General features: G+C 49.1%; 1 protein-coding gene across 1 annotated transcript; it reads right to left on the bottom strand.

Annotated features, from left to right (window-relative positions):
- Positions 1–396: 396 nt before the first annotated feature.
- Positions 397–26,726, bottom strand: LOC144481707 (histidine N-acetyltransferase-like). The gene is made up of 4 exons (XM_078200851.1): positions 26,068–26,726; positions 24,081–24,291; positions 12,358–12,582; positions 397–1,237 (listed from the first exon to the last, which is right to left on the bottom strand). The coding sequence occupies exons 2-4, from the start codon at positions 24,255–24,257 to the stop codon at positions 683–685; spliced, it is 957 nt and encodes a 318-aa protein (XP_078056977.1). The 5' UTR covers positions 24,258–24,291; positions 26,068–26,726; the 3' UTR covers positions 397–682.
- Between the last annotated feature and the right edge of the window lie 1,138 nt (positions 26,727–27,864).

Here is a 27,864-nt window from a genome sequence, read left to right as displayed (position 1 = left end):
CGTCAGGGAGATTAGCAGGGTAAATACTTGGGGTTACAGGGATAGGGCCTGGTTGGGATTTTTGTCAGTGGGAGCTCGATGGGCTGAATGGCCTCCCACTGCACTGCAGGGATTCTATGATTCTTAAGTGCAGCAATCAGCCTCAAGTGAGGATGTAGAGTTGGCTAAGTGATGGACTGCAGGCAAAAATGCCAACTTTTGTGCCTGCACAGCAAGATCCCAGAGACAGAAGTGAGAAAATAACCAATTAAACCCTTTCTGGTGTGGTTTGGTTGGGGGGGTGGTAGGGTGTGGGGGGGTTAATCCCACCAACACTCGCCCTCCCCCACCCTCTTTTATTTTCAAAGAGGACCACGTTTTGATAACATTGACTGAATAAAACGGGCTGGGATCTTTGGCTTAACAAGCTCGGCACAATGCAACTCTGCAATGAGTTTATTTATAGATGTTTTAAAACAGTCACAAAAATTGCCTCACATCTGTTTCTCTTCCGGTGCCCATTTACTTTGCTCTGAGTCAACGGCCAAGCTCAATTAATCAAGCACAGTGAGCACAGATCAGTCACAAGGCTTGCATAATCAAACACAGAACTATCAAACCATTGATCATTGCGGTTGCAGATGCGCACGCAAGTCCTGAGAGTGGGACTTGATCCCTCGTGACTCGGTGCTCAGCCGCCGGTCTACATGTCCGCCTCCAGCACGTTCTGCCCCTCAATGACCCTGTCCTGGTGCAAGCCCATGGAGTTTTGGCAGAAGGAGAGCATCTCCTGCCTCAGACATGGCTCCAGGAACAGCAAACAGTACAAGGGGCCCTGCATGGTGCCAATCCCTTGCCGTAGCTGGGCAAGGAACTGGTTCCGGGCACAGGCGAAGTGCTTTCCAAGGACGTCGATATTGAGGCGGTGGGCATCAGCCTCGATGGGTATTCCGTAGGGGGCAGTGCCCAGGCTGAGGACCCTTGGCTCTCCCTTGTTGTCCGCCATCCAGACGATGTCTTGCTTGAGCAGGGTCTCCAGATTGCTGGCCAGTGGCTTGTACGGCACCCAGTCCCATATGATGGTCTTCCCAGGCAACACGCCGTCCACCACGGCCGGGCTCAGGAACACGCGTCGGACGTCGGAGGCCGCGAGAAGGATGGGATCTTCCCAATCCGCCCCGCTCGCCTTCAACTGGGCGATGGCGTTGTCCAGCTTTGGCCGGAACTCTTCCAGTTTGAAGCAGAACAAGAGTATTTCCTGCAACAAAGAAAGGAAGACTTTATCACACAATCATGTAATCCCTACAGTGCAGAAGAGGCCATTCAGCCCATCAATCTGTACCGACTTTGACAGACCTTCCCGCCTAGGCTGTCTCGCCCGCCCTATTCCCCCTAACATCACACATTTACCATCGCGACTAACCTACAGGTCTTTGGACACTAAGGGGCAATTTAGCATGGCCAATCCGCCTAACCTGCACATCTTTGGACACTAAGGGGCAATTTAGCACAGCCAATCCACCTAACCTGCACATCTTTGGACACTAAGGGGCAATTTAGCATGGCCAATCCCCCTAACCTGCACATCTTTGGACACTAAGGGGCAATTTAGCACAGCCAATCCACCTAACCTTCATATCTTTGGACACTAATAGGCAATTTAGCATGCCAATCCACCAAACCTACACATCTTTGGACACTAAGGAGCAATTTAGCATGGCCAATCCACCTAACCTTCACATCTTTGGACACTAAGGGGTAATTTAGCATGGCCAATCCACCTAACCTATACATCTTTAGACAATAAAAGGCAACTTAGCATGGCCATTCCACCTAACCTGCACATCTTTAGACACTAAGGGGTAATTTAGCATGGCCAATCCACCTAACCTACACATCTTTGGGTACTAAGGGGCAATTTAGCATGGCCAATCCACCTAACGTGCACATCTTTGGACACTAAGGGGTAATTTAGCATGGCCAATCCACCTAACCTACACATCTTTGGGTACTAAGGGACAATTTAGCATGGCCAATCCACCTAACCTACACATCTTTGGACATGAAAGGACAATTTAGCATGGCCAATTCACCCTAAACTGCACTGTCACTGTCATGGTCACTGTCTGTGGGGAGTTCGCACATTCTCCCCGTGTCTGCGTGGGATTCCTCCGGGTGCTCCGGTTTCCTCCCACAGTCCAAAGATGTGTGGGTTAGGGTGCATTGGCCGTGTTAAATTGCCCCTGGAGTCAGGGGATTACCAGGGTAAATATGTGGGGTTACGGGAATAGGACCTGGGTGGGATTGTGGTCGGTGCAGACTCGATGGCCAAATGGCCTCCTTCTGCACTGTAGGGATTCTAGGATTCAATGATCTTTGGAAACCAAGGGGCAATTTAGCATGGCCAATCCACCTAACCTGCACATCTTTGGAGTGTGGGAGGAAACCCACGCAGACACGGGGTGGGGGGAGAATGTGCAGACTCCACACAGACAGTGACCCGAGGCCGGAATTGAACCCGGGGTCCCTGGCGCTGTGAGGCAGTAGTGCTAACCACTGTGCCACCGTGCCGCCCCATTGTTCTGGCAGTATAAGCTGCTCTGTCTGTCTCTCTCTCTGACAGAGTGTGGTCATGTAATCTAGAGCACCACCTTTGACGGACCAGAGTACTGCAGACAGAATGAAGTTACGGAAACAGTGTAATGGTTATCTCTATATTGAGACCAAGCCTAGGTAATTACTGAACACCAGCCTCAAACCTCTGCGCAGTACTGTACCCAAATGGGGCTTTAAACCCAACTCGCACATGCCTCGATCGAGAACTGGCCCTCTAACCCAAATGTGTACCCAAAAGGGCCCAGGACTTGAACACTCCCCTGTGTTGTATCCAGATGGGCCTCGAACCCAAAAGAGGCAGGGACTCGTACCCTCCGCGCAAACCTGCTGATGGCTCACCTTGATAATGTCCCACAGATAGTCCTGACATTTCAAGGAGCAATCGACTCACTTTTGCCGGAATCAGGCTCCGCGGTTATGCGAGTCATTGATAGATGAATCATAGAATCATAGAAACCCTACAGTGCAGAAGGAGGCCATTCGGCCCATCAAGTCTGCACCGACCACAATCCCACCCAGGCCCTACCCCCACATATTTACCCACTAATCCCTCTAACCTACGCATCTCAGGACTCTAAGGGGCAATTTTTAACCTGGCCAATCAGCCTAACCCGCACATCTTTGGACTGTGGGAGGAAACCGGAGCACTCGGAGGAAACCCACGCAGACACGAGGAGAATGTGCAAACTCCACACAGACAGTGACCCGAGCCAGGAATCGAACCCAGGACCCTGGAGCTGTGAAGCAGCAGTGCTAACCACTGTGCTACCGTGCCGTACCACTGTATCATTAACCTTGCGCAGGCGCTTCAAGGGTTGGCCATCTCGGTAGAACCTTCACATCTTTGGACACTAATGAGCAATTTAGCATGGCCAATCCACCCAACCTGCTCATCTTAGCATATTAAGAGGCAATTTAGCGTGGCCAATCCACCTAACCTGCACATCCTTGGACACTAAAGGACAATTTAGCATGGCCAATCCACCTAACCTACACATCTTTGGACACTAAGGGGCAATTTAGCATGGCCAATCCAGCTAACCTGCACATCCTTGAACACTAAGGAACAATTTAGCATGGCCAATCCCCCTAACCTGCACATCCTTGAACACTAAGGAACAATTTAGCATGGCCAATCCACCTAACCCGCACATCTTTGAACACTAAGGGGCAATTTAGCATGGCCAATCCACCTAACCCGCACATCTTTGAACACTAAGGGGCAATTTAGCATGGCCAATCCACCTAACCTGCACATCTTTGGACACTAAGAGGTAATTTAGCATGGCCAATCCACCTAACCTGCGCATCTTTGGACACTAAGGGGTAATTTAGCATGGCCAATCCACCTAACCCGCACATCTTTGGACACTAAGAAGTAATTTAGCATGGCCAATGCACCTAACCTGCACATCTTTGGACACTAAGGGGCAATTTAGCATCGCCAATCCACCTAACCCGCACATCTTTGGACACTAAGGAGTAATTTAGCATGGCCAATGCACCTAACCTGCACATCTTTGGACACTAAGGGGCAATTTAGCATGGCCAATCCACCTAACCCGCACATCTTTGGACACTAAGGGACAATTTAGCATGGCCAATGCACCTAACCTGCACATCTTTGGACACTAAGGGGCAATTTAGCATGGCCAATCCACCTAACCTGCACATCTTTGGACACTAAGGGACAATTTAGCATGGCCAATGCACCTAACCTGCACATCTTTGGACACTAAGGGGTAATTTAGCATGGCCAATCCACCTAACCTGCACATCTTTGGACACTAAGGGGCAATTTACCATGGCCAATCCACCTAACCCGCACATCTTTGGACCGTGGGAGGAAACCAGAGCTCCTGGAGGAAACCAACGCAGATGCGGGGGAAGAACGTGCAAACTCCACACATTCACCCAAAGCCGGATTTGAGTCCGGGTCACTGAAGCTGTGAGGCGGCAGTGCTAACCACTGTGACACCGTGCCCACCCAAACATTGATATAGTGTCCTGAGCCCTGGGTGTTGCAAGGATAAGGAAGGCAAGCTTCTTTCGGGTGTTTCTGTGAGAGGCTTTGATTGAACAGATCTCAAGATGTCGGCCTCCAGATGCAGCCTCATGGCATCATCACATATGGAAAGCCTGAATTACCAATCAACGTGGTTACATTCCGAACCCAAATACCCGCCGGGTACTCCAAAGTACCCAATGAAGAACATCCAAAGTACCCAATGAAGAACATCCAAAGTACCCAATGAAGAACATCCAAAGTACCCAATGAAGAACATCCAAAGTACCCAATGAAGAACATCCAAAGTACCCAATGAAGAACAAGGAGAGATTGGGTAAACTGGGCTTGTTCTCCCTGGAAAGACGGAGAATGAGGGGAGATCTAATAGAGGTGTACAAGATTATGAAGGGTATAGATAGGGTGAACGGTGGGAAGCTTTTTCCCAGGTCGGAGGTGACGATCACGAGGGGTCACGGGCTCAAGGTGAGAGGGGCGAAGTATAACTCCGATATTAGAGGGATGTTTTTTACACAGAGAGTGGTGGGGGCTTGGAATGCGCTGCCAAGTAGGGTGGTGGAGGCAGACACGTTGGCATCGTTTAAGACTTACCTAGATAGTCACATGAGCAGTCTGAGAATGGAGGGATACAAACGAATGGTCTAGTTGGACCAATGAGCGGCACAGGCTTGGAGGGCCGAAGGGCCTGTTTCCTGTGCTGTACTGTTCTTTGTTCTTCTTTGTTCTTGTTCTTTGTTGACAGTGTAGTCCTCATTTCAATCAAGTAAAGGCATCAACTACTTTGCTCGCAATCTCCCAGGGACAGCAATGTGATAAATGATAGATAATCTGCTTTAGCGTTGGTGGTTAAGGGATGAATTCTGTCCCCAAACACAGGGCTGGTCTCTCTGCTGTTCTTTTTAATGAATTCATTCACGGAGTGTTGGCGTCTCTGGGCCCAGTAATTATTGTCCATTCCTAATTGCCCCTCCAGGAGGGTGGTGGGCGAGCTGCCTTCATCAACATAGAAACCAGAAGCAGGAGTAGGCCATTCGAGCCTGCTCCACCATTCATTACGATCTTGGATGATCATCAAATTCAATATCCTGATTCCCCCTCCTTCCCCCCATATCCCTCGATCGCTTTAGCCCCAAGAGCGATATCTAATTTCTTCTTGAAATCACTCAACGTTTTGGCCTCAGCTACTTTCTGTGGGAGTGAATTCCACACATTCACCACCCTCTGGGTGAAGAAATTTCTCCTCACCTCAGTCCTAAAAGGTTTACCCCCTTATCCTCAAACTATGACCCCCTAGTTCTGGACTCCCCTCACCATTAGGAACACTCCACATTAGGGCGGCATGATGGCACAGTCGTTAGCACTGCTGCCTCACAGCGCCCAGGGACCCGGGTTCAATTCCAGCCTTGGGTCACTGTGTGGAGTCTGCACGTTCTCCCCGTGACTGCGTGGGTTTCCTCCGGGTGCTCCAGTTTCCTCCCACAGTCCAAAGATGTGCTGGTTAGGGTGGATTGGCCCTAGTGTTCGGGGGATTAGCAGGGTAAATATGTGGGGTTATGGGGATAGGGCCTGGGTGGGATTGTGGTCAGTACAGACTCGATGGGCCGAATGGCCTCCTTCCGCACTGTAGGAATTCTATAACATTCTTTCTGAGTCTAATCCTGTTAGAATTTTATAAGTTTCTGTGAGATCCTCTCTCACTCTTCTAAACTCCAGTGAATATAATCCTAACCGTCTTAGTCTCTCCGATGACAGACCTGCCGTCCCAGGAATCAGCCTGGTAAACCTTCACTGCACTCCCTCTATAGCAAGGACATCCTTCCTCAGATACGGAGACCAAAACTGCACACAATACTCCAGGTGTGGCCTCACCAACGCCCTGTACAATTGCAGCAAAACATCCCTATCCCGATACTCAAATCCTCTCACTATGAAGGCCAACATACCATTTTCACTTTCAGCGACTGATGCACGAGGACTCCAAGATCTCGTTGAGTATCCACCTCTCTGAACTTACGCCCGTTCAAGTAATAATCTGTCTTCCTATTATTGCTACCAAAGTGGATAACCTCACATTTATCCATATTATACTGCATCTGCCATGTATTTGCCCACACACTCAGCCTGTCTAAATCATACTCAAGTGTGGTGATATAAACAGGGCCTAGTTTTAAGGCTGATAAAATTGGATATCCTAAATTAAAGAATTGGACACATTGAAATCAAACACAGTCAAACCTCAGGCAGGCCAATTGTACAATACACAAATGTGGTCTGGGACTGACCCATCAACCACCCATCAAAGGTCGTTACTCTCTACTTGAGACTTAGCAGGAGATCATGGCACCTCATTGAAATGCATCGGTCTATTGTTAGAAGCCCAGATCAGGCCAGACTTCCTGTCACCAAGAGTTCCTGTAGCACTCAGGGGAGGGGGGGAGGGGGGAGGGGATCAAAATATTAGGTCTACAAGTGTAGAGGCTGGGGACGAGCTTGGGACTGGGACAAGGCTGGCAAAGAAGAAGAGCACTCTGGGGGAGGATGACCTCACTGGGCCTGGAGGTCTGGAGTGCTTATACTTCAATGCAAGGAGCGTAGCAGGTAAGACAGATGAACTTAGGGCCTTAATGCTCACGAGGAATTTGGATGTGGTTGCGGTGACAGAGACTTGGTTGAAAGAGGGACAGGACTGGCAGCTGAATATTCCAGGGTACAAGTGTTTTAGGCGAGACAGAGGAGGGGCCAAAAGAGGTGGGGGAGTAGCAGTATTAGTTGGAGAGCATATTACAGCGGTGCAGAGGGAGGACAATTCAGAGGGGTCGTGTAACGAGTCACTCTGGGTGGAGCTTAGAAACAGGAAGGGCGCAGTCACTATGTTGGGGGTGTACTACAGGCCCCCCAACAGCCCGAGGGAAGTGGAAGAACGGATATGTCAGGAGATACTGGATAGGTGCAGGAAATATAGGGTTGTTGTAGTGGGAGACTTCAATTTCCCTGGTATAGACTGGAAATCGCTGAGAGCTGGGACTCTGAATGGGGAGGAATTTGTAAAATGCGTACAGGAGGGTTCTTTGGAACAATATGTAGATAGCCCGACTAGAGAGGGGGCTATACTGGACCTAGTACTGGGGAATGAGCCCGGTCAGGTCTTCAAAGTTTCGGTTGGGGAACATGTGGCAAATAGTGACCACAATTCTGTTAGCTTTAGGATAGTGATGGAAAAGGATGAGTGGTGTCCCAAGGGTAAGGTGTTGGATTGGGGGAAGGCTAACTTTAGTGGGATTAGGCAGAAATTGGCAGCTCTTGATTGGGAGAGGCTGTTTGAGGGTAAATCCACATCTGGCATGTGGGAGTCTTTTAAGGAACAGTTGTTAGGGCTACAGGACAGGCATGTGCCTGTTAAAAAGAAGGATAGGAAGGGTAGGATTCGAGAACCGTGGATAACTAGGGAAATTGAGGGACTGGTCAAAAAGAAAAGAGAGGCGTATGGTAGGTCCAGGCAGCTAAAAACGGAGGGAGTTCTGGAGGAGTACAAAGAAAGTAGGAAAGAACTCAAACGGGGAATTAGAAGAGCAAAAAGGGGTCACGAAATGTTCTTGGCAGACAGGATTAAGGAGAATCCCAAGGCATTTTATTCATACGTTAGGAACAAAAGGGTTGTTAGGGAAAAAATCGGACCTCTCAGGGACAAAAGTGGGGAATTATGCTTGGAGCCCAAAGAAGTAGGGGAGATCCTAAATGAATATTTTGCGTCGGTATTCACAAAGGAGAGGGATGTGTTGACTGGGAGTGTCTCGGAGGGGAGTGTTGAACCGTTGGAGAAAATCTCCATTACAAAGGAGGAAGTGTTAGGTTTGTTAGAGAAGTTAAAGACTGACAAATCCCCAGGGCCTGATGGAATCTATCCAAGGCTGCTCAGGGAGACGAGAGATGAAATCGCTGGGCCTCTGACGCAAATCTTTGTCTTGTCACTGGACGCAGGTGAGGTCCCAGAGGACTGGAGGATAGCTAATGTGGTCCCGTTATTTAAGAAGGGTAGGAAGGATAACCCGGGTAATTATAGGCCGGTGAGCTTGACGTCCGTGGTGGGGAAGTTGTTGGAGAAGATTCTTAGAAATAGGATGTATGCGCATTTAGAAAGGAATAAACTCATTAACGATAGTCAGCATGGTTTTGTGAGAGGGAGGTCATGCCTCACTAACCTGGTGGAGTTTTTTGAAGAAGTGACCAAAATGGTTGACGAGGGAAGGGCCATGGATGTCGTCTATATGGACTTTAGTAAAGCGTTTGACAAAGTCCCTCATGGTAGGCTGGTGAAAAAGGTTGGATCTCATGGGATAAAGGGGGAGGTGGCTAGATGGGTGGAGAACTGGCTTGGTCATAGAAGACAGAGGGTGGTAGTGGAAGGGTCTTTTTCCGGCTGGAGGCCTGTGACTAGTGGTGTTCCGCAGGGCTCTGTATTGGGACCTCTGCTGTTTGTGATTTATATAAATGATCTGGAAGAAGGTGTAACTGGGGTGATCAGTAAGTTTGCGGACGACACAAAATTGGCAGGACTTGCAGATAGTGAGGAGCATTGTCAGAAGCTACAGAAGGATATAGATAGGCTGGAAATTTGGGCAAAGAAATGGCAGATGGAGTTCAATCCTGATAAATGCGAAGTGATGCATTTTGGTAGAAATAATGTAGGGAGGAGCTATATGATAAATGGCAGAACCATAAAGGGTGTAGATACGCAGAGGGACCTGGGTGTGCAAGTCCACAGATCCTTGAAAGTGACGTCACAGGTGGAGAAGGCGGTGAAGAAGGCATATGGCATGCTTGCCTTTATAGGACGGGGCATAGAGTATAAAAGTTGGGGTCTGATGTTGCAGATGTATAGAACGTTGGTTCGGCCGCATCTGGAATACTGCGTCCAGTTCTGGTCGCCACACTACCAGAAGGACGTGGAGGCTTTGGAGAGAGTGCAGAGGAGGTTTACCAGGATGTTGCCTGGTATGGAGGGGCTTAGTTATGAGGAGAGATTGGGTAAACTGGGGTTGTTCTCCCTGGAAAGACGGAGGATGAGGGGAGACTTAATAGAGGTGTATAAAATTATGAAAGGCATAGATAGGGTGAACGGTGGGAAGCTTTTCCCCAGGTCGGTGGTGACGTTCACGAGGGGTCATAGGTTCAAGGTGAAGGAGGGGAGGTTTAACACCGATATCAGACGGACATATTTTACATAGAGGGTGGTGGGGGCCTGGAATGCGATGCCAGGCAAGGTGGTGGAGGCGGACACACTGGGAACGTTTAAGACTTATCTAGACAGCCATATGAACGGAGTGGGAATGGAGGGATACAAAAGAATGGTCTAGTTTGGACCAGGGAGCGGCGCGGGCTTGGAGGGCCGAAGGGCCTGTTCCTGTGCTGTATTGTTCTTTGTTTGTTGTTTGTAGAAACCTTACCTGATAACAAGTTTAACAACATGGAGATGGACACCTGGGGGGCGGATCCTGGTGTCCTGTCAGGCAGACATCAAGAAACCCACTGGGTATTGGAATCCCCTCCTGGGACCTCATTGGCCGGAAGCCAGAGAAGTTTCTGGAAAGGCAAGCAGGCTGGGGATAAAGGAATAAAGAAATGGCAGATGGAGTTCAATCCTGATAAATGCGAAGTGATGCATTTTGGTAGAAATAATTTAGGGAGGAGCTATATGATAAATGGCAGAACCATAAAGGGTGTAGATACGCAGAGGGACCTGGGTGTGCAAGTCCACAGATCACTCAGAGGCACACAGGAGCGAAGACTCAACAAGGGAGGCAGTTGTGACCATTCGGAAGACTGACCAGAGAAGGAAGAAGCTGCCATCGAGACTCACCTTCGTGACGACAGACCAGAGGGACTCAGAGAATCGGGCCTGCAGTTTAACCAAGCCATCTTTACGGGTAGTATACTTGAATCTGCTGGGGTATCCTCTTGTTTTATGTGGGTAATTTAAGGGTTAATAGTGTTATTATTAATAAACTTGTTGAACCTTTGTGTTTGTCCTTTGTCCATCTTGCAAATAAGGGCACCGGAGTAAAACCTTGGAGTAAGTAAACTGGTTGAAAGTATCTAAGAATTAACAGGTACAACAGAAGTATCTCTGCATCCTCCTCACAGCTCACCCTCCCACCCAACTTTGTATCATCTGCAAATATGGAGATAATACATTCAGTTCCCTCTTCCAAATCATTAATATCATTAACTCAAAGCACCAGGGACCTGGGTTCGATTCCCGGCTTGGGTCACTGCCTGTGCGGAGTCTGCACGTTCTCCCCGTGTCTGCGTGGGTTTCCTCCGGGTGCTCCGGCTTCCTCCCACAGTCCAAAAAACCTGCTGGTTAGGGTGCATTGGCCGTGCTAAATTTTCCCTCAGTGTTACCCGAACAGGCTCCAGAGTGTGGCGACTAGGGGATTTTCACAGTAACTTCATTGCAGTGTTAACGTAAGCCGACTTGTGACACTAATAAATAAATCTTGAAGTGTAATGTCCCCTTTAGGGAAGGAAATCTGCCATCCTTACCCCGGTCTGGCCTACATGTGACTCCAGGGCCCACAGCCAATGTGGTTGACTCTTAACTGCCCCTCTGTCATGGCCAAACGAGATGTAAGGCGAATTGCCTCATTTTTCCCGCTCTGAATCTTGTGAGGGGTGGATCATGGAAAGATCCGTTGACTTTGGGTGGGATTTTCCGGTTTCGGGGCGAACATGTCTGGAAAATCCCACGCACTCAGTTCAAGGGGTTCAGCCAACGATGCCCACATCCCATGAAAGAATGAAAGGAAACGTGATGAGATTTCCTGGGCAGAACCTTGCGGCCCCCTCTCCCAACATCGAGAAGGTCAAGACGGTTGCCACGGCAGCAAGATGGCTTGACCAGGGGGTGCAGAGGAGATTCACGAGGTTGATTCCGGAGTTGAGAGGGTTGGCTTATGAGGAGAGATTGAGTAGACTGGGGCTATACTCATTGGAATTCAGAAGAATCAGGGGAGATCTTATAGAAACATATAAGATTATGAAGGGAACAAATAAGATAGAAGCAGGGGGGTTGTTTCTACTGGCGGGTGAAACTAGAACGAGGGGGCATAGCCTCAAAATAAGGGGGAGCAGATTTAGGATTGAGTTGAGGAGGAACTTCTTCACACAAAGGGTTGTGAATCTGTGGAATTCCCTGCCCAGTGAGGCTACCTCATTGAATTTTTTTAAGGAAGGATGGATAGATTTATGAATAGTGAAGGAATGAAGGGTGAGCGGGCGGGTAAGTGGAGCTGAGTCCATGAAAAGATCAGCCATGTTCTTATTGAATGGCGGAGCAGGCTCAAGGGGCCAGATGGTGTACTCCTGCTTCTAGTTTTTTGTATATTCATTTGAGAGACATGGGCATCGCTGGCTGAGCCAGCATTTATTGCCCATCCCTAGTTGCCCTTGGAGGGTAGTTGAGAGTCAACCTGTGGCTCTGGAGGCACATGTAGGCCAGACCGGGTAAGGCCAGCAGATTTCCTTCCCTGAAGGAACCAGATGGGCTTTTCCGACAATGGATTGATTCGTAATCCCAGATTTTTATTGAATTCAAATTCCACCATCTGCCGAGGCGGGATTCAAACCTGGGTCCCCAGGACAGAGCTTTGAGATTAAGAGTCTAGTGACAATACCACTAGGCCATCGCCTCCTCCTAGTTCGTATCTTCGAGGCACCATTGATGTTTGTGACATTACCTGTCTACATATCGGACGGTACTTGGCCAAGCACTCTGGGCCAAAGTGGCCGGATCTGACGTATCTGCGCACTTTGACCTGTGGGAAGTCAACCCTGACAAGGTCCAAGCAGTGTTGTTGGATGTGGCCAGCGATCCCTTTGCCTCTTTCCGTTGGTGCCACTCTTAATCCTTCCACCACTACCGTACACCCATCATCCAAGATGCTGGTTGACACAAGGGCAACCTGCGAACAACAACAACAACACATAACTGCTTTAACACATTCAACAGGTTAGCCAAGGGGAGGCAGTGGCCTCGTGGTATTATCACTGGACTAGTAATCCAGGCTAATCTTCTGGTGGACTCAGGTTCGATTCCCGGCTTGGGTGACTATCTGGTCATTCATGAATTCATATTTTTTCGATATATATAATTCATATTTATATACATAAAGGAACAGAATTAGGCCATTCGGCCCTATCCCTCTGGAATCATAGAATCCCTACAGTGCAGAAGGAGGCCATTCGGCCCATTGAGTCTGCACAGACCACAATCCCACTCAGACCCTATCCCCGCAACCCGACGTATTTACACTGCTAATTCCCCGGACACTAAGGGGCAATTTAGCATGGCCAATCCACCTAACCTGCACATCTTTGGTCACTAAAGGGCAATTTAGCATGGCCAATCCATCTAACTCACACATCTTTGGACACTAAGGGGCAATTTAGCATGGCCAATCCACCTAACCTACATATCTTTGGTCACTAAGGGGCAATTTAGCATGGCCAATCCACCTAACCTACACATCTTTGGACACTAAGGGGCAATTTAGCATGGCCAATCCACCTAACCTACACATCTTTGGTCACTAAGGGGCAATTTAGCATGGTCAATCCACCTAACCTGCACGTCTTTGGACACTAAGGGGCAACTTAGCATGGCCAATCCACCTAACCTGCACATCTTTGGAAACTAAGGAGCAAGTTAGCATAGCCAATCCACCTAACCTGCACATCTTTGGTCATTAAGGGGCAATTTAGCATGGCCAATCCATCTAACTCACACATCTTTGGACACTAAGGGGCAATTTAGCATGGCCAATCCACCTAACCTACACATCTTTGGACACTAAGGGGCAATTTAGCATGGCCAATCCACCTAACCTACACATCTTTGGTCACTATGGGGCAATTTAGCATGGCCAATCCACCTAACCTACACATCTTTGGACACTAAGGGGCAATTTAGCATGGCCAATCCACCTAACCTACACATCTTTGGTCACTAAGGGGCAATTTAGCATGGCCAATCCACCTAACCTGCACGTCTTTGGACACTAAGGGGCAATTTAGCATGGCCAATCCACCTAACCCGCACATCTTTGGACTGTGGGAGGAAACCGGAGCACCCGGAGGAAACCCACGCAGACACGGGCAGAATGTGCAAACTCCACACAGAGAGTGACCCGAGGCCGGAATTGAACCCGGGTCCCTGGCGCTTTGAGGCTGCAGTGCTAACCACTGTGCCACCATACCGCCTTCTCATCCCACATATTTACCCTGCTAACCCCACTGACACTAAGGTAGAATTTACCATGGCCAATTAACCTAAGCCGCACATCTTTGGAGTGTAGGAGGAAACGGGAGCACCCGGAGGAAACCCACGCAGACACGGGGAGAACGTGCAGATTCCACACAGACAGTGACCCGAGGCTAGAATTGAACCGGGTCCCTGGCGCTGTGAGGCAGCAGTGCTAACCACTGTGCCACCCTGCTGCACATGTACTCAATAAAAAGTGTACTTTCTCTGTATAGCGCGCAAGAAACAATACTTTTCACTGTATCCCAATACATGTGACAATAATAAGTCAAATCCTTCTCCCCGATGTACTCTATGAACGGTATGCTTTGTCTGTATAGTGCGCAAGAAACAATACTTTTCACTGTATCCCAATACATGTGACAATAAAGTTTAAGGTTTATTTATTAGTGTCACAAGTAGGCTTACATTAACACTGCAATGAAGTTACTGTGAAAATCCCCCAGTCGCCACACTCCGGCGCCTGTTCGGGTAACACTGAGGGAGAATTTAGCACGGCCAATGCACCCTAACCAGCACGTCTTTCGGACTGTGGGAGGAAACCGGAGCACCCGGAGGAAACCCACGCAGACACGGGGAGAACGTGCAGACTCCACACAGACAGTGACCCGAGCCGGGAATCGAACCCGGGTCCCTGGCGCTGTGAGGCAGCAGTGCTAACCCACTGTGCTGCCGCCCATCAATAATAAATCAATAATAAACCAAATCAAATCAAAATGATAATAAAACCATTGTCAATTGTTGGAAAAATCCATCTGGTTCACGAATGTCCTTGGGGGGAAGGAAATCTGCCATCCTTACCCGGTCTGGCCTACATGTGACTCCAGAGCCACAGCCAATGTGGTTGACTCTCAGCTGCCCTCTGAAACGGGAGGGGAGTTAGGGCACGAGCAATAAATGCTGGGCCCAGCCAGTGACGCCCACGTCCCATAAAATAATTTTTAAAAAGTCAAGGACCTAGGTTCTTAAAGCATACAAATAAAGCGACGCTATTTAGTCTTCGGAGAGCAAGACACAGTGGTCGTAGAGTTTTATACAGAAACATAGAAACACAGAAGATAGGAGCAGGAGGAGGCCATTCGGCCCTTCGAACCTGCTCCCCCATTCATCACCATCATGGCTGATCATCCAACTCAATAGCCTCATCCTGCTTTCTCCCTTTGATCCCATTCACCCCAAGTGCTATATCCAGCCGCCTCAACTTGAATACATTCAATGTTTTGGCATCAACTACTTCCTGTGGTGATGAATTCCACAGGCTCACCGGGTGAAGAAATGTCTCCTCACCTCCGTCCTAAATGGTCTACCCCGAATCCTCAGACTGTGACCCCCTGGTTCTGGACTCCCCCCACCATCGGGAACATCCCCCCTGCATCTATCTTGTCTAGTCCTGTTAGAATTTCTCTTTAAAAAACAGTAAAGTTCATTTATTAGTCACAAGTAAGTCTTACATTAACACTGCAATGAAGTGATTGTGAAACTCCCCTCGTTGCCACATTCCAGCACCCTAACCAGCACGTCTTTCTGACGGTGGGAGGAAACCAGAGCATCCAGTGGAAACCCACGCAGATACGGGGAGAACATACAGACTCCACACAGACAGTGACCCAAGCCGGGAATCGAACCCGGGTCCCTGGCGCTGTGAGGCAGCAGTGCTAACCACTGTGCCACCCTTCACTATGAGGTCCCCCTTCATTCATCTGTACTCCAGTGAAAACAATCCTAACCTAATCCTAGTTAGGACTGAGTTGAGGAGGAACTTCTTCACCCAAAGGGTTGTGAATCTGTGGAATTCCCTACCCAGTTGAGGCTACCTCATTGAATGTTTTTAAGGCAAGGATAGATAATTTTTTGAACAGTGAAGGAATGAAGGGTTACGGTGAGCGGGCGGGTAAGTGGAGCTGAGTCCACAAAAAGATCAGCCATGATCTTATTGAATGGTGGAGCAGGCTCGAGGGGCCAGATGGCCAACTCCTGCTCCTAGTTCTTATGTTCTTAATCTCTCCTCACACATCAGTCCTGCCATCCCCGGAATCAGCCTGGTAAACCTTCGCTGCACTCCCTCCAGAGCAAGAACATCCTTCCTCAGGAAAGGAGACGGAAACTGCACACAATACTCTGGGTGTGGCCTCACCAAGGCCCTGTATAATGGAGGCATACAGTGTGGAAAGGCCCTTCGGCCCATTGAGTCTGCCCCGATAATAACCACCATTTTAGGATGTGTTAACCCCATTTTCTTGCACTATTTCCATATCTTTGAATGTTAAGATATTTCAAGTGCTCATCCAAATACTTCTTGAAGGTTGTAAGGTTCCCGGCCTCCACTACCTTCCCAGGCAGCACATTCTAGATTCCCACCACCCTCTGGGTGTAAGGTGTTGCATTTTGGCCAAATCAAGCAAGAGCAGTTAATAAATGCATAGAAACATAGAAACTAGAAGTAGGTGTAGGCCATCTGGCCATTTGCCATTGACCTTGGTCATGGCTGATCATCAAATTCAATATCCTGATCCCCCCCATCCCCTAATATCCCTCGATCCCTTCAGCCCCAAGAGCGATATCTAATTTCTTCTTGAAATCACACAATATTTTGGCCTCAACTACTTGCTGTGGGAGTGAATTCCACACATTCACCACCCTCTGGGGGGAGAAATTTCTCCTCACCACAGTACTAAAAGGTTTACCCCTCATCCTCAAACTATGACCCCCTGGTTCTGGACTCCCCCCACCATCGGGAACATTCTTTCTGAATCTACCCTGTCTAGACCTGTTAGAATTTTATAAGTTTCTATGAGATCTCCTCTCACTCTTCTAAACTCCAGTGAATATAATCCTAACCGACTTAGTCTCTCCTCATATGACAGACCTGCCATCCCAGGAATCAGCCTGGTAAACCTTCGCTGCGCTCCCTCTATAGCAAGAACATCCTTCCTCAGATACGGAGACCAAAACTGCACACAATACTCCAGGTGTGGCCTCACCAACACCCTGTACAATTGCAGCAAAACATCCCTATCCCTGTACTCAAAACCTCTCGCTATGAAGGCCAACATAGTGGTAGGGCCCTGGGGAGTGTTGAGGAATGGAGCGGGGGGCAGGTACATAGTTCCTTGAAAGTGGCATCACAGGTAGACAGGGTAGTGAGGAAGGGGTTTGGCACACTTGCCTTCATTGGTTGGAGTATTGAGTACAGGAGTTGGGACGTTATGTAACAACTGTACAAGACATTGGTACGGCCACATTTGGAGCACTGCATACAATTCTGGTCACTCCTGCTGTAGGAAGGGTGTCATTAAACTGGAAAGGGTGCACGAAAAGGGTTACAAGGATATTACCGGAACTGGAAGCTTTGAATTATAACGAGAGGCTGGATAGGCTGGGACTTTTTTTTCCTGGAGCGTAGAAGGATGAGAGGGTGACCTTATAGGGTTCTATAAAATCATGAGGGGGTGTAGATAAAGTGAATAGGTGAGGTCTTTTCCCCCCCAGGGTAGGGGGAGTCCAAAATAGTCACTCACCTGACGAAGGAGCAGCGCTCCGAAAGCTCGTGATTCCAAATAAACCTGTTGGACTTTAACCTGGTGTTGTGAGACTTCTTACTGTGCCCGCCCCAGTCCAACGCCGGCATCTCCACATCAAAACTAGAGGGCGTAGGTTTAAGGTGAGAGGGGAAAGGGAACCGAGGGGCAACTTTTTCACACAGAGGGTGGTGCCAGAGGAGGTGATAGAGGTGGGTACAATTACAACATTTAAAATACATTTGGACAAAGTGGGTAGATCTGATTTGATTTATTATTGTCACATGTATTGGGATACAGTGAAAAGTGTTGTTTCTTGCACACTATACAGGCAAAGCATACCATTCATAGAGTACATAGGGGAGAAGGATTTGATTTATTGTCACATGTATTGGGATACAGTGAAAAGTATTGTTTCTTGCGCGCTGTACAGGCAAAGCATACCGTTCATAGAGTACATAGGGGAGAAGGATTTGATTTGATTTATTATTGTCACATACAAACAAAGAACAAAGAACAATACAGCACAGGAACAGGCCCTTCGGCCCTCCAAGCCCGCGCCGCTCCCCGGTCCAGGATTGAATCCTGAATCCAGGATCCCCGCCCAATTTTCCAGCCTATCTACATACCAATATCCTATCCACCGAGCTGTCCCTCACAGCTACGATGCTTTGTTCATTACAACCTATTAACTTACCCCCACCCCCCCATTCCAGACCATGTGATCTCCAGGGAGAGGCGAAAACCCAGAGTGAAAAACCCCAGGGCCAATATGGGGAAAAAAAAATCTGGGAAATTCCTCTCCGACCCCCTGAGGCGATCGAAACGAGTCCAGGAGATCACAATGGCCCCGATCGGAAAATGCTTCCCAACCCTAGTCATTTCCACTTCCACGAACACCATATGAATTCCCTGCCCCCGAGACAGGTTCCCAACTATCCGCAGTCTCACTCTGTACTGGCACCAGCAAGATGATCATAGAATGAAGCCTTGAAACGAGAAACCAGGAACAATTAGCCCGCGCCGCTCCCTGGTCCAAACTAGACCACTCTTTTGTATCCCTCCATTCCCACTCCGTTCATATAGCTGTCTAGATAAGTCTTAAACGTTCCCAGTGTGTCCGCCTCCACCACCTTGCCCGGCAACACATTCCAGGCCCCCACGACCCTCTGTGTGAAATATGTCCTTCTGATATCTGTGTTAAACCTCCCCCCCTTCACCTTGAACCTATGACCCCTCGTGAACGTCACCACCGACCCGGGGAAAAGCTTCCCACCGTTCACCCTATCTATGCCTTTCATAATTTTATACACCTCTATTAAGTCTCCCCTCATCCTCCGTCTTTCCAAGGAGAACAACCCCAGTTTCCCCAATCTCTCCTCATAACCAAGCCCCTCCATACCAGGCAACATCCTGGTAAACCTCCTCTGTACTCTCTCCAAAGCCTCCACGTCCTTCTGGTAGTGTGGCGACCAGAACTGGACGCAGTATTCCAAATGTGGCCGAACCAACGTTCTATACATCTGCAACATCAGACCCCAACTTTTATACTCTATGCCCCGTCCTATAAAGGCAAGCATGCCATATGCCTTCTTCACCACCTTCTCCACCTGTGACGTCACCTTCAAAGATCTGTGGACTTGCACACCCAGGTCCCTCTGCGTCTCTACACCCTTTATGGTTCTTCCATTTATCGTGTAGCTCCTCCCTACATTATTCCCACCAAAATGCATCACTTCGCATTTATCAGGATTGAACTCCATCTGCCATTTCCTTGCCCAAATTTCCAGCCTATCTATATCCTTCTGTAGCCTCTGACAATGTTCCTCACTATCTGCAAGTCCTGCCAGTTTTGTGTCGTCCGCAAACTTACTGATCACCCCAGTTACTCCTTCTTCCAGATCATTTATATAAATCACAAACAGCAGAGGTCCCAATACAGAGCCCTGCGGTACACCACTAGTCACAGGCCTCCAGCCGGAAAAAGACCCTTCCACTACCACCCTCTGTCTTCTATGACCAAGCCAGTTCTCCACCCATCTAGCCACCTCCCCCTTTATCCCATGGGATCCAACCTTTTTCACTAGCCTACCATGAGGGACTTTGTCAAATGCTTTACTAAAGTCCATATAGACAACATCCACGGCCCTTCCTTCGTCAACCATTTTGGTCACTTCTTCAAAAAACACCACCAGGTTCGTGAGGCATGACCTCCCTCTCACAAAACCATGTTGACTATCGTTAATGAGTTTATTCCTTTCTAAATGCGCATACATCCTATCTTTAAGAATCTTCTCCAACAACTTCCCCACCACGGACGTCAAGCTCACCGGCCTATAATTACCCGGGTTATCCTTCCTACCCTTCTTAAATAACGGGACCACATTGGCTATCCTCCAATCCTCTGGGACCTCACCTGTGTCCAGTGACGAGACAAAGATTTGCGTCAGAGGCCCAACGATTTCACCTCTCGTCTCCCTGAGCAGCCTTGGATAGATTCCATCAGGCCCTGGGGATTTGTCAGTCTTTATATTCTCTAACAAACCTAACACTTCCTCCTTTGTAATGGAGATTTTCTCCAACGGTTCAACACTCCCCTCCGAGACACTCCCAGTCAACACATCCCTCTCCTTAGTGAATACCGACGCAAAGTATTCATTTAGGATCTCCCCTACCTCTTTGGGCTCCAAGCATAAGTCCCCACTTTTGTCCCTGAGAGGTCCGATTTTTTCCCTTACAACCCTTTTGTTCCTAACGTATGAATAAAATGCCTTGGGATTCTCCTTAATCCTGTCTGCCAAGAACATTTCGTGACCCCTTTTTGCTCTTCTAATTCCCCGTTTGAGTATTTTCCTACTTTCATTATACTCCTCCAGAGCTCCCTCCGTTTTTAGCTGCTTGGACCCAACATGTATTGGGATACAGTGAAAAGTATTGTTTCTTGCGCGCTGCACAGACAAAGCATACTGTTCATAGAGAAGGAAATGAGAGAGTGCAGAATGTAGTGTTACAGTCATAGCTAGGGTGTAGAGAAAGATCAACTTAATGCGAGGTAGGTCCATTCAAAAGTCTGACAGCAGCAGGGAAGAAGCTGTTCTTGAGTCGGTTGGTGCGTGACCTCAGACTTTTGTGTCTTTTTCCCGACGGAAGAAGGTGGAAGAGAGAATGTCCAGGGTGCGTGGGGTCCTTAATTATGCTGGCTGCTTTTCCCGAGGCAGCGGGAAGTGTAGACAGAGTCAATGGATGGGAGGCTGGTTTGCATGATGGATTGGGCTACATTCACAACCTTTTGGGAAAGGGTTAGAGGGATATGGGCCAAACTCAGGCAAACGGGACTAGTTCAGTTTAGCAAACCTGGTCGGCATGGACGATTTGGGCCGAAGGGCCTGTTTCCGTGCTGTATATCTGTATGGCTCCATGACCCACAGCCAGCGCTCAAACCATAAGACATAGGAGCAGAATGAGGCCACTCGGCCCATCGAGTCTGCTCTGCCATTCAATCATAGCTGATATTTTTCTCATCCCCATTCTCCTGCCTTTTCCCCATAACCCCTGATCCCCTTATTAATCAAGAACCTATCTATCTCTGTCTTAAAGACACACAATGACCCGGCCTCCACAGCCTTCTGCGGCAAAGAGTTCCAGAGATTCACCACTCTCTGGCTGAAGAAATTCCTCCTCATCTCTGTTTTAAAGGATCGCCCCTTTAGCCTGAGGCTGTGCCCTCTGGTTCTAGTTTTTCCTACTCGTGGAAACATCCTCTCCACGTCCATTCTATCCAGGCCTCGCAGTATCCTGTAAGTTTCAATAAGATCCCCCCCTCATCCTTCTAAACTCCAACGAGTACAGACCCAGAGTCCTCAACCCGTCCCTCATACGACAAGCTCTTCATTCCAGGGATCATTCTTGTGAACCTCCTCTGGACCCTTTCCAAGGCCAGCACATCCTTCCTTAGATATGGGGCCCAAAACTGCTCCAAATGGGGGTCTGACCAGAGCCTTATACAGCCTCAGAAGTCCATCCCTGCTCTTGTATTCTAGCCCTCTCGACATGAATGCTAACATTGCATTTGCCTTCCTAACTGCTGACTGAGCCCAACAGCGAATATGCTTCGCAAGCATTTCAAAACCCACAAAGCACCCGAGGGGCGCTATAAAAATGCAAATTGTTATTCTTTTGTTGAACTGAACATCAGCAATTAGCCTTTGCACTCAAATAAAATCGTAAAAGTTTATTGCAAAAGCCTGTCAGTTAACCTCTGATCAGCTCGACAAGTTAATTATTTGCTCATTGTTCGGACCTGGTAAATACGTAATGAATAGAATTGCTATTTTCTTTTTTTGTTCATTCATTGACTGGATTTGAGCTTCACCAATATGTCTTCTGGCATTGTCATGCAGGATGCTACGGCACAGTGGGTTAGCACTGCTGCCTCACAGCGCCAGGGTCCCGGGTTCGATTCCCGGCTTCGGGTCACTGTCTGTGTGGAGTTTGCACATTCTCCCCCGTGTCTGCGTGGGTTTCCTCCGGGTGCTCCGGTTTCCTCCCACAGTCCGAAAGACGTGCTGGTTAGGGTGCATTGGCCGCGCTAAATTCTCCCTCAGTGTTACCCGAACAGGCGCCAGAGTGTGGGCGACTAGGGGATTCTCACAGTAACTTCATTGCAGTGTTAATGTAAGTCGACTGGCGACACTAATAAATAAACTTCAGATACTGCCTAAGAGATGGATTAACAACAACCCCTGGATGGCACCAAGCTTGGAAACATAGCCTCACAGCGCCAGGGACCCAGGTTCAATTCCGGCCTCGGGTCACTGTCTGTGTAGAGTCTGCACGTTCTCCCCATGTCTGCGTGGGTTTCCTCCGGGTGCTCCGGTTTCTTCCCACAGTCCAAAGATGTGCGTGTTGGGTTGATTGGCCGTGCTAAATTGACCCTTAGTGTCAGGGAGGTTTGCATGGTAAATGTGTGAGGTTACGGGAATAGGTCCAGGGTGGGATTGTGGTCAGTAGAGATTCGATGGGCCAAATAGCCTCCTTCTGTACTGTAGAGATTCTAATTATAGGAATTAGGAGCTGGAGGAGGCCATTCAGCCCTTCGAGCCTGCTCCGCCATTCAATCAGATCATGGCTGATCTCTCCCTGGTCTCAAATCCACCTCCCCACCTCTTCCCCATCTCCCTTTAACCCGTTTTTATATCAGAAATATATCCATCTCCTTCTCGAAACCATTCAATGATTCAGACTCCCCCGCGCTATGGGGCAGCGAGTTCCACAAACTCACCCCCCTCTGCGAGAAGTAGTTCCTCCTCATCTCAGTTTTAAAACTACCGCCTCTCAACCTCTACCCTGTGACCTCTTGTTCGAGATTGCCCGGCACGGGGGAAACATTTGGTCCACATTTACTCGATCAATCCCTTTTAGTATTTTTTATCCCTCGATCTGATCCCCTCTCATCCAGGGTGGCACGATGGCACAGTGGGTTAGCGCTGCTGCCTCACAGCGCCAGGGACCCGGGTTCAATTCCCGGCTTGGGTCACTGTCTGTGTGGAGTCTGCACATTCTCCCCGTGTCTGCGTGGGTTTCCTCCCACAGTCCGAAAAGAAATGCTGGTTGGGTGGATTGGCCATGCTAAATTGCCCCTTAGTGACCAAAGATGTGTAGGTTAGATGGATTGGCCGTGCTAAATTGCCCCTTAATGTCCAAAGATGTGAAGGTTAGGTGGATTGGCCGTGCTAAATTGCCCCTTAATGTCCAAAGATGTGAAGGTTAGGTGGATTGGCCGTGCTAAATTGCCCCTTAATGTCCAAAGATGTGTAGGTTAGGTGGATTGGCCGTGCTAAATTGCCCCTTAATGTCCAAAGATGTGAAGGTTAGGGGGATTGGCCGTGCTAAATTGCCCCTCAGAGTCCAAAGATGCGTGGTTGGAACTGAGGTGAGGAGACATTTCTTCACAGTAGATTCAGAAAGAATGTTCCCGATGATGGGGGGAGTCCAGAACTAGGGGGTTATAGTTTGAGGATAAGGGGGTAAACCTTTTAGAACTGAGGTGGGGAGAAATTTCTTCACCCAGAGGGTGGTGAATGTGTGGAATTCACTCCCACAGGAAGTAGTCGAAGCCAAAACGTTGTGTGATTTCGAGAAGAAATTAGATATCGCTCTTGGGGCGAAAGGGATCAAGAGATATGGGGGGGAAGGGGGGGAAATCAGGATATTGGATTCGATGATCAGCCATGATCAAGATGAATGGTGGAACAGGCTGGAAGGGCCGAATGGCCTCCTCCTGCTTCTAGTTTCTATGGAAGATGAGTAAAGTTAAGGTTTATTTATTAGTCACAAGTAAGGCTTACATTAACACTGCAATGAAGTTACTGTGAAATTCCCCTAGTCGTCACACTCCGGCGTCTGTTCGGGTCAATGCACCCTAACCCGCACGTCTTTCAGACTGTGGGAGGAAGCTAGAGCACCCGGAGGAAACCCACGCAGACACGGGGAGAACGTGCAGACTCTACACAGACAGTGACCCGAGCCGGGAATCGAACCCGGGTCCCTGGCGCTGTGAGGCAGCAGCGCTAACCACCTGTGCTACCGTATGGTCAATTTGATGAGGGACTGTCACACTTACCACTTGTCCCTTCTTTTTAGCCAGTACCACCTTTCGATGTGGCTCCTTCAGCCAAGCGTGGTACCTGACAGGCAGGTAATCCAGGCCTCCGTAAACATCTCCAGAGATGGACATCACCGCCTCAAAGTCGGCCTCCTGGGCGAGGCAGAATTCTAGGCCGTGGCTCGCTCCTTCCATCTTGGGCACCTTTGTCGGTCAGAACTCGGCAAACCTGGGGGTGGAACAGGACTCCACTCATCATAAAACCATAGAATTCATAGACTCACAACGGTGCAGAAGGAGACCATTCGGCCCATCGAGCCTGCACCAACACCTATCCCATCTAGGCTCTTTTCCCGTAACCCAACATATTTATCCTGATAATCCCCCTGACACTAAGGGGCAATTTAGCATGGCCAATCCACCTAACCCGCACATCTTTGGACACTAAGGGGCAATTTAGCATGGCCAATCCACCTAACCCGCACATCTTTGGACACGAAGGGGCAATTTAGCACGGCCAATCCATCTAACCCGCACATCTTTGGACACTAAGGGGCAATTTAGCATGGCCAATCCACCGAACCTGCACATCTTTGGACACGAAGGGGCAATTTAGCACGGCCAATCCACCTAACCCGCACATCTTTGGACACGAAGGGGCAATTTAGCACGGCCAATCCATCTAACCCGCACATCTTTGGACACTAAGGGGCAATTTAGCATGGCCAATCCACCTAACCCGCACATCTTTGGACACTAAGGGGCAATTTAGCATGGCCAATCCACCTAACCTACACATCTTTGGACACTAAGGGGCAATTTAGTATGGCCAATCCACCTAACCTGCACATCTTTGGACACAAAGGGGCAATTTAGCATGGCCAATCCACCTAACCCGAACATCTTTGGACACTAAGGGGCAATTTAGCATGGCCAATCTACCTAACCTGCACATCTTTGGACACGAAGGGGCAATTTAGAATGGCCAATCCACCTAACCCGCACATCTTTGGACACTAAGGGGCAATTTAGCATGGCCAATCCACCTAACCTGCACATCTTTGGACACTAAGGGGCAATTTAGCATGGCCAATCCACCTAACCTGCACATCTTTGGACACTAAGGGGCAATTTAGCATGGTAAATCCACCTAACCCCCACATCTTTGACACTAAGGGGCAATTTAGCATGGCCAATCCACCTAACCCGCACATCTTTGGACACTAAGGGGCAATTTAGCATGGCCAATCCACCTAACCTACACATCTTTGGACACTAAGGGGCAATTTAGTATGGCCAATCCACCTAACCTGCACATCTTTGGACACAAAGGGGCAATTTAGCATGGCCAATCCACCTAACCCGAACATCTTTGGACACTAAGGGGCAATTTAGCATGGCCAATCTACCTAACCTGCACATCTTTGGACACGAAGGGGCAATTTAGAATGGCCAATCCACCTAACCCGCACATCTTTGGACACTAAGGGGCAATTTAGCATGGCCAATCCACCTAACCTGCACATCTTTGGACACTAAGGGGCAATTTAGCATGGCCAATCTACCTAACCTGCACATCTTTGGACACTAAGGGGCAATTTAACATGGCCAATCCACCTAACCTGCACATCTTTGACGCTAAGGGTGAAATTTAGCATGGCCAATCAAGTCAAGTTAGACCTCTTTGGACACTAAGAGACAATTTAGCATGGCCAATCCCTCTAACCTGCACATATTTGGACTGTGGGAGGAAACCGGAGCATCCGGAGGAAACCCACACAAACACGGGCAGACTCCGCACAGACAGAGTCACCTGAGGCCGGGAATCGAACCCGGCTCCCCTGGCGCTGTGAGACAGCAGTGCTAACCACCGTGCCGCCCTATATCCTGAGGACAGCGCGGTCTAGTCTGGAATTTTCTACTTCCCTGCCATCCTCCCCCCCCCCCCCCCCCCCCCCAACCCCCGCCACCCACTTCCTCCCTCCACCAATGACGATTTTCTCACCTGAGGCAAGGAGATTATCGTAGGCCCGAAGGCGCGTGCTGGCTCCAATCCCAATTCGCTCCAATTGCCCAGTAAAGAAATCCCCACCAAACTCCACAATTGGGCCCACCGTGGATACAACCAACTGCAGGCGTGCAGAGAGCTTGAGTTCCCGTGCCAACAACCCTGGCGTGTCTGTAAGGCTGCAGGTGGTTATAATGCTGGCACTGACACGCAGTGACCTTTAACCTTTGTTCTGCGTGACGTGATTGAAGGGCTGCGGGGTCCAAATTCCGAGAGTGTTCAACCTCCCGATTTCTGCAGCCGGTTTCGCAACGTACGCCTCCCAACAGACTGAGTACAAATCCAGGCCTCTCCGGAGGGGATGCAAACCCTCCGACTTTGATTTGGCTCCCAAAGGAATGGGAGATCAAATTCCAGGATTAAAAAGCGGGAAATGCTGGATAAACTCAGTGGAGAGAGAGAGAGAGTGTTGTCTCTTGCACACCATACAAACACCATTCATGGAGAAACTAGGGGAGAAGGAAAGGAGAGGGCAGTGTTACAGCCACAGCAGGGGTTGTCGAGAAAGATCAGCTCAACGCAGGGTAGTCCATTCAAAAGTCTGGTGGCAGCAGGGACGAATCTTGTTCCCTGTGGGAGGAAACCAGAGCACCCAGAGGAAATCCATCCAGACGCGGTGGGGGAGGGGAGAACGTACAGATTCCACACAGGCAGTGACCCAAGCCAGGAATCAAACCCAGGTCTCTGGCGCTGTAACCACTGATAGCATTTAAGACCTTTTGTAGTTCCTTGCGGCCTTGGGCAGAGCAGGAGCCCCAGACCAAGCTGTGATACAACCAGAAAGAATGCTTTCTATGGGGCATCTGTAAAAGTTGGTGAGAGTCGTAGCTGACATGCCAAATTTCCTTAGTCTCCTGAGAAAGTAGAGGCGTTGGTGGGCTTTCTTAACTATAGTGTCGGCATGGGGGGGGACCAGGACAGGTTGTTGGTGATCTGGACACCTAGAAACGTGAAGCTCACGAGAGGGGGAAAGTTTAAGGGAGATGTGCGGAGGATGTTTTCCACGCAGAGAGTGTTGGGTGTCTGGAACGCGCTGCCAGAGGAGGTGGTGGAAGCAGGAACATTAGCAACATTTAAGAGGCATCTGGATGGGTCCATGAATAGGGAGGGGATAGAGGGATACGGACCGAGTAAGGACAGAAGGTTTTTTTTGTAGTTTAGTTAGGGCTGGCGGGGGGCAGGGGGAGCCGAAGAGTTTGTTGCTGTGTATGTTTCTTTGTCCTCTGTTTTAACTGCAGAAGTAATTACTCCTGCTATATTTCGTCGTCCAGTACTTCCCCGGAGCGGAGAAGCTACGACTTCTTCTCCGGAGCCTTCATCATGTCATTGATGAAGACGAACATCTCGCCAAGGCCATCCCCACACCCCCACTTCTTGCCTTCAAACAACTGCACAACCTCAAACAGACCATTGTCCGCAGCAAACTACCCAGCCTTCAGGAGAACAGTGACCACGACACCACACAACCCTGCCACAGCAACCTCTGCAAGACGTCCCGGATCATCGACACGGATGCCATCATCTCACGTGAGAACACCATCCACCAGGTACACGGTACCTACTCTTGCAACTCGGCCAACGTTGTCTACCTGATACGCATGATGTGGAGATGCCGGCGTTGGACTGGGGTAAACACAGTAAGAAGTTTAACAACGCCAGGTTAAAGTCCAACAGGTTTATTTGGTAGCAAAAGCTTGTGTGGCTTTTGCTACCAAATAAACCTGTTGGACTTTA

This window comes from Mustelus asterias, chromosome 31 (genome assembly GCF_964213995.1).
Source record: "Mustelus asterias chromosome 31, sMusAst1.hap1.1, whole genome shotgun sequence".
NCBI lineage: Eukaryota > Metazoa > Chordata > Chondrichthyes > Carcharhiniformes > Triakidae > Mustelus > Mustelus asterias.
Note: the sequence above shows the minus strand (reverse complement) of the source record. Positions and strands in the feature narration are given on the sequence as shown.

Excerpts from the sequence above, each read along its gene's own strand:
- LOC144481707 (XM_078200851.1), bottom strand. The coding sequence starts at position 24,257 with ATGGAAGGAGCGAGCCACGGCCTAGAATTCTGCCTCGCCCAGGAGGCC. Across the intron at positions 12,583-24,080 it reads CTAAAAAGAAGGGACAAGTG|GTTGCCCTTGTGTCAACCAG; the intron begins GTAAGTGTGACA and ends TGTTGTTCGCAG. Across the intron at positions 1,238-12,357 it reads ACCGTCCGATATGTAGACAG|GAAATACTCTTGTTCTGCTT; the intron begins GTAATGTCACAA and ends TCTTTGTTGCAG.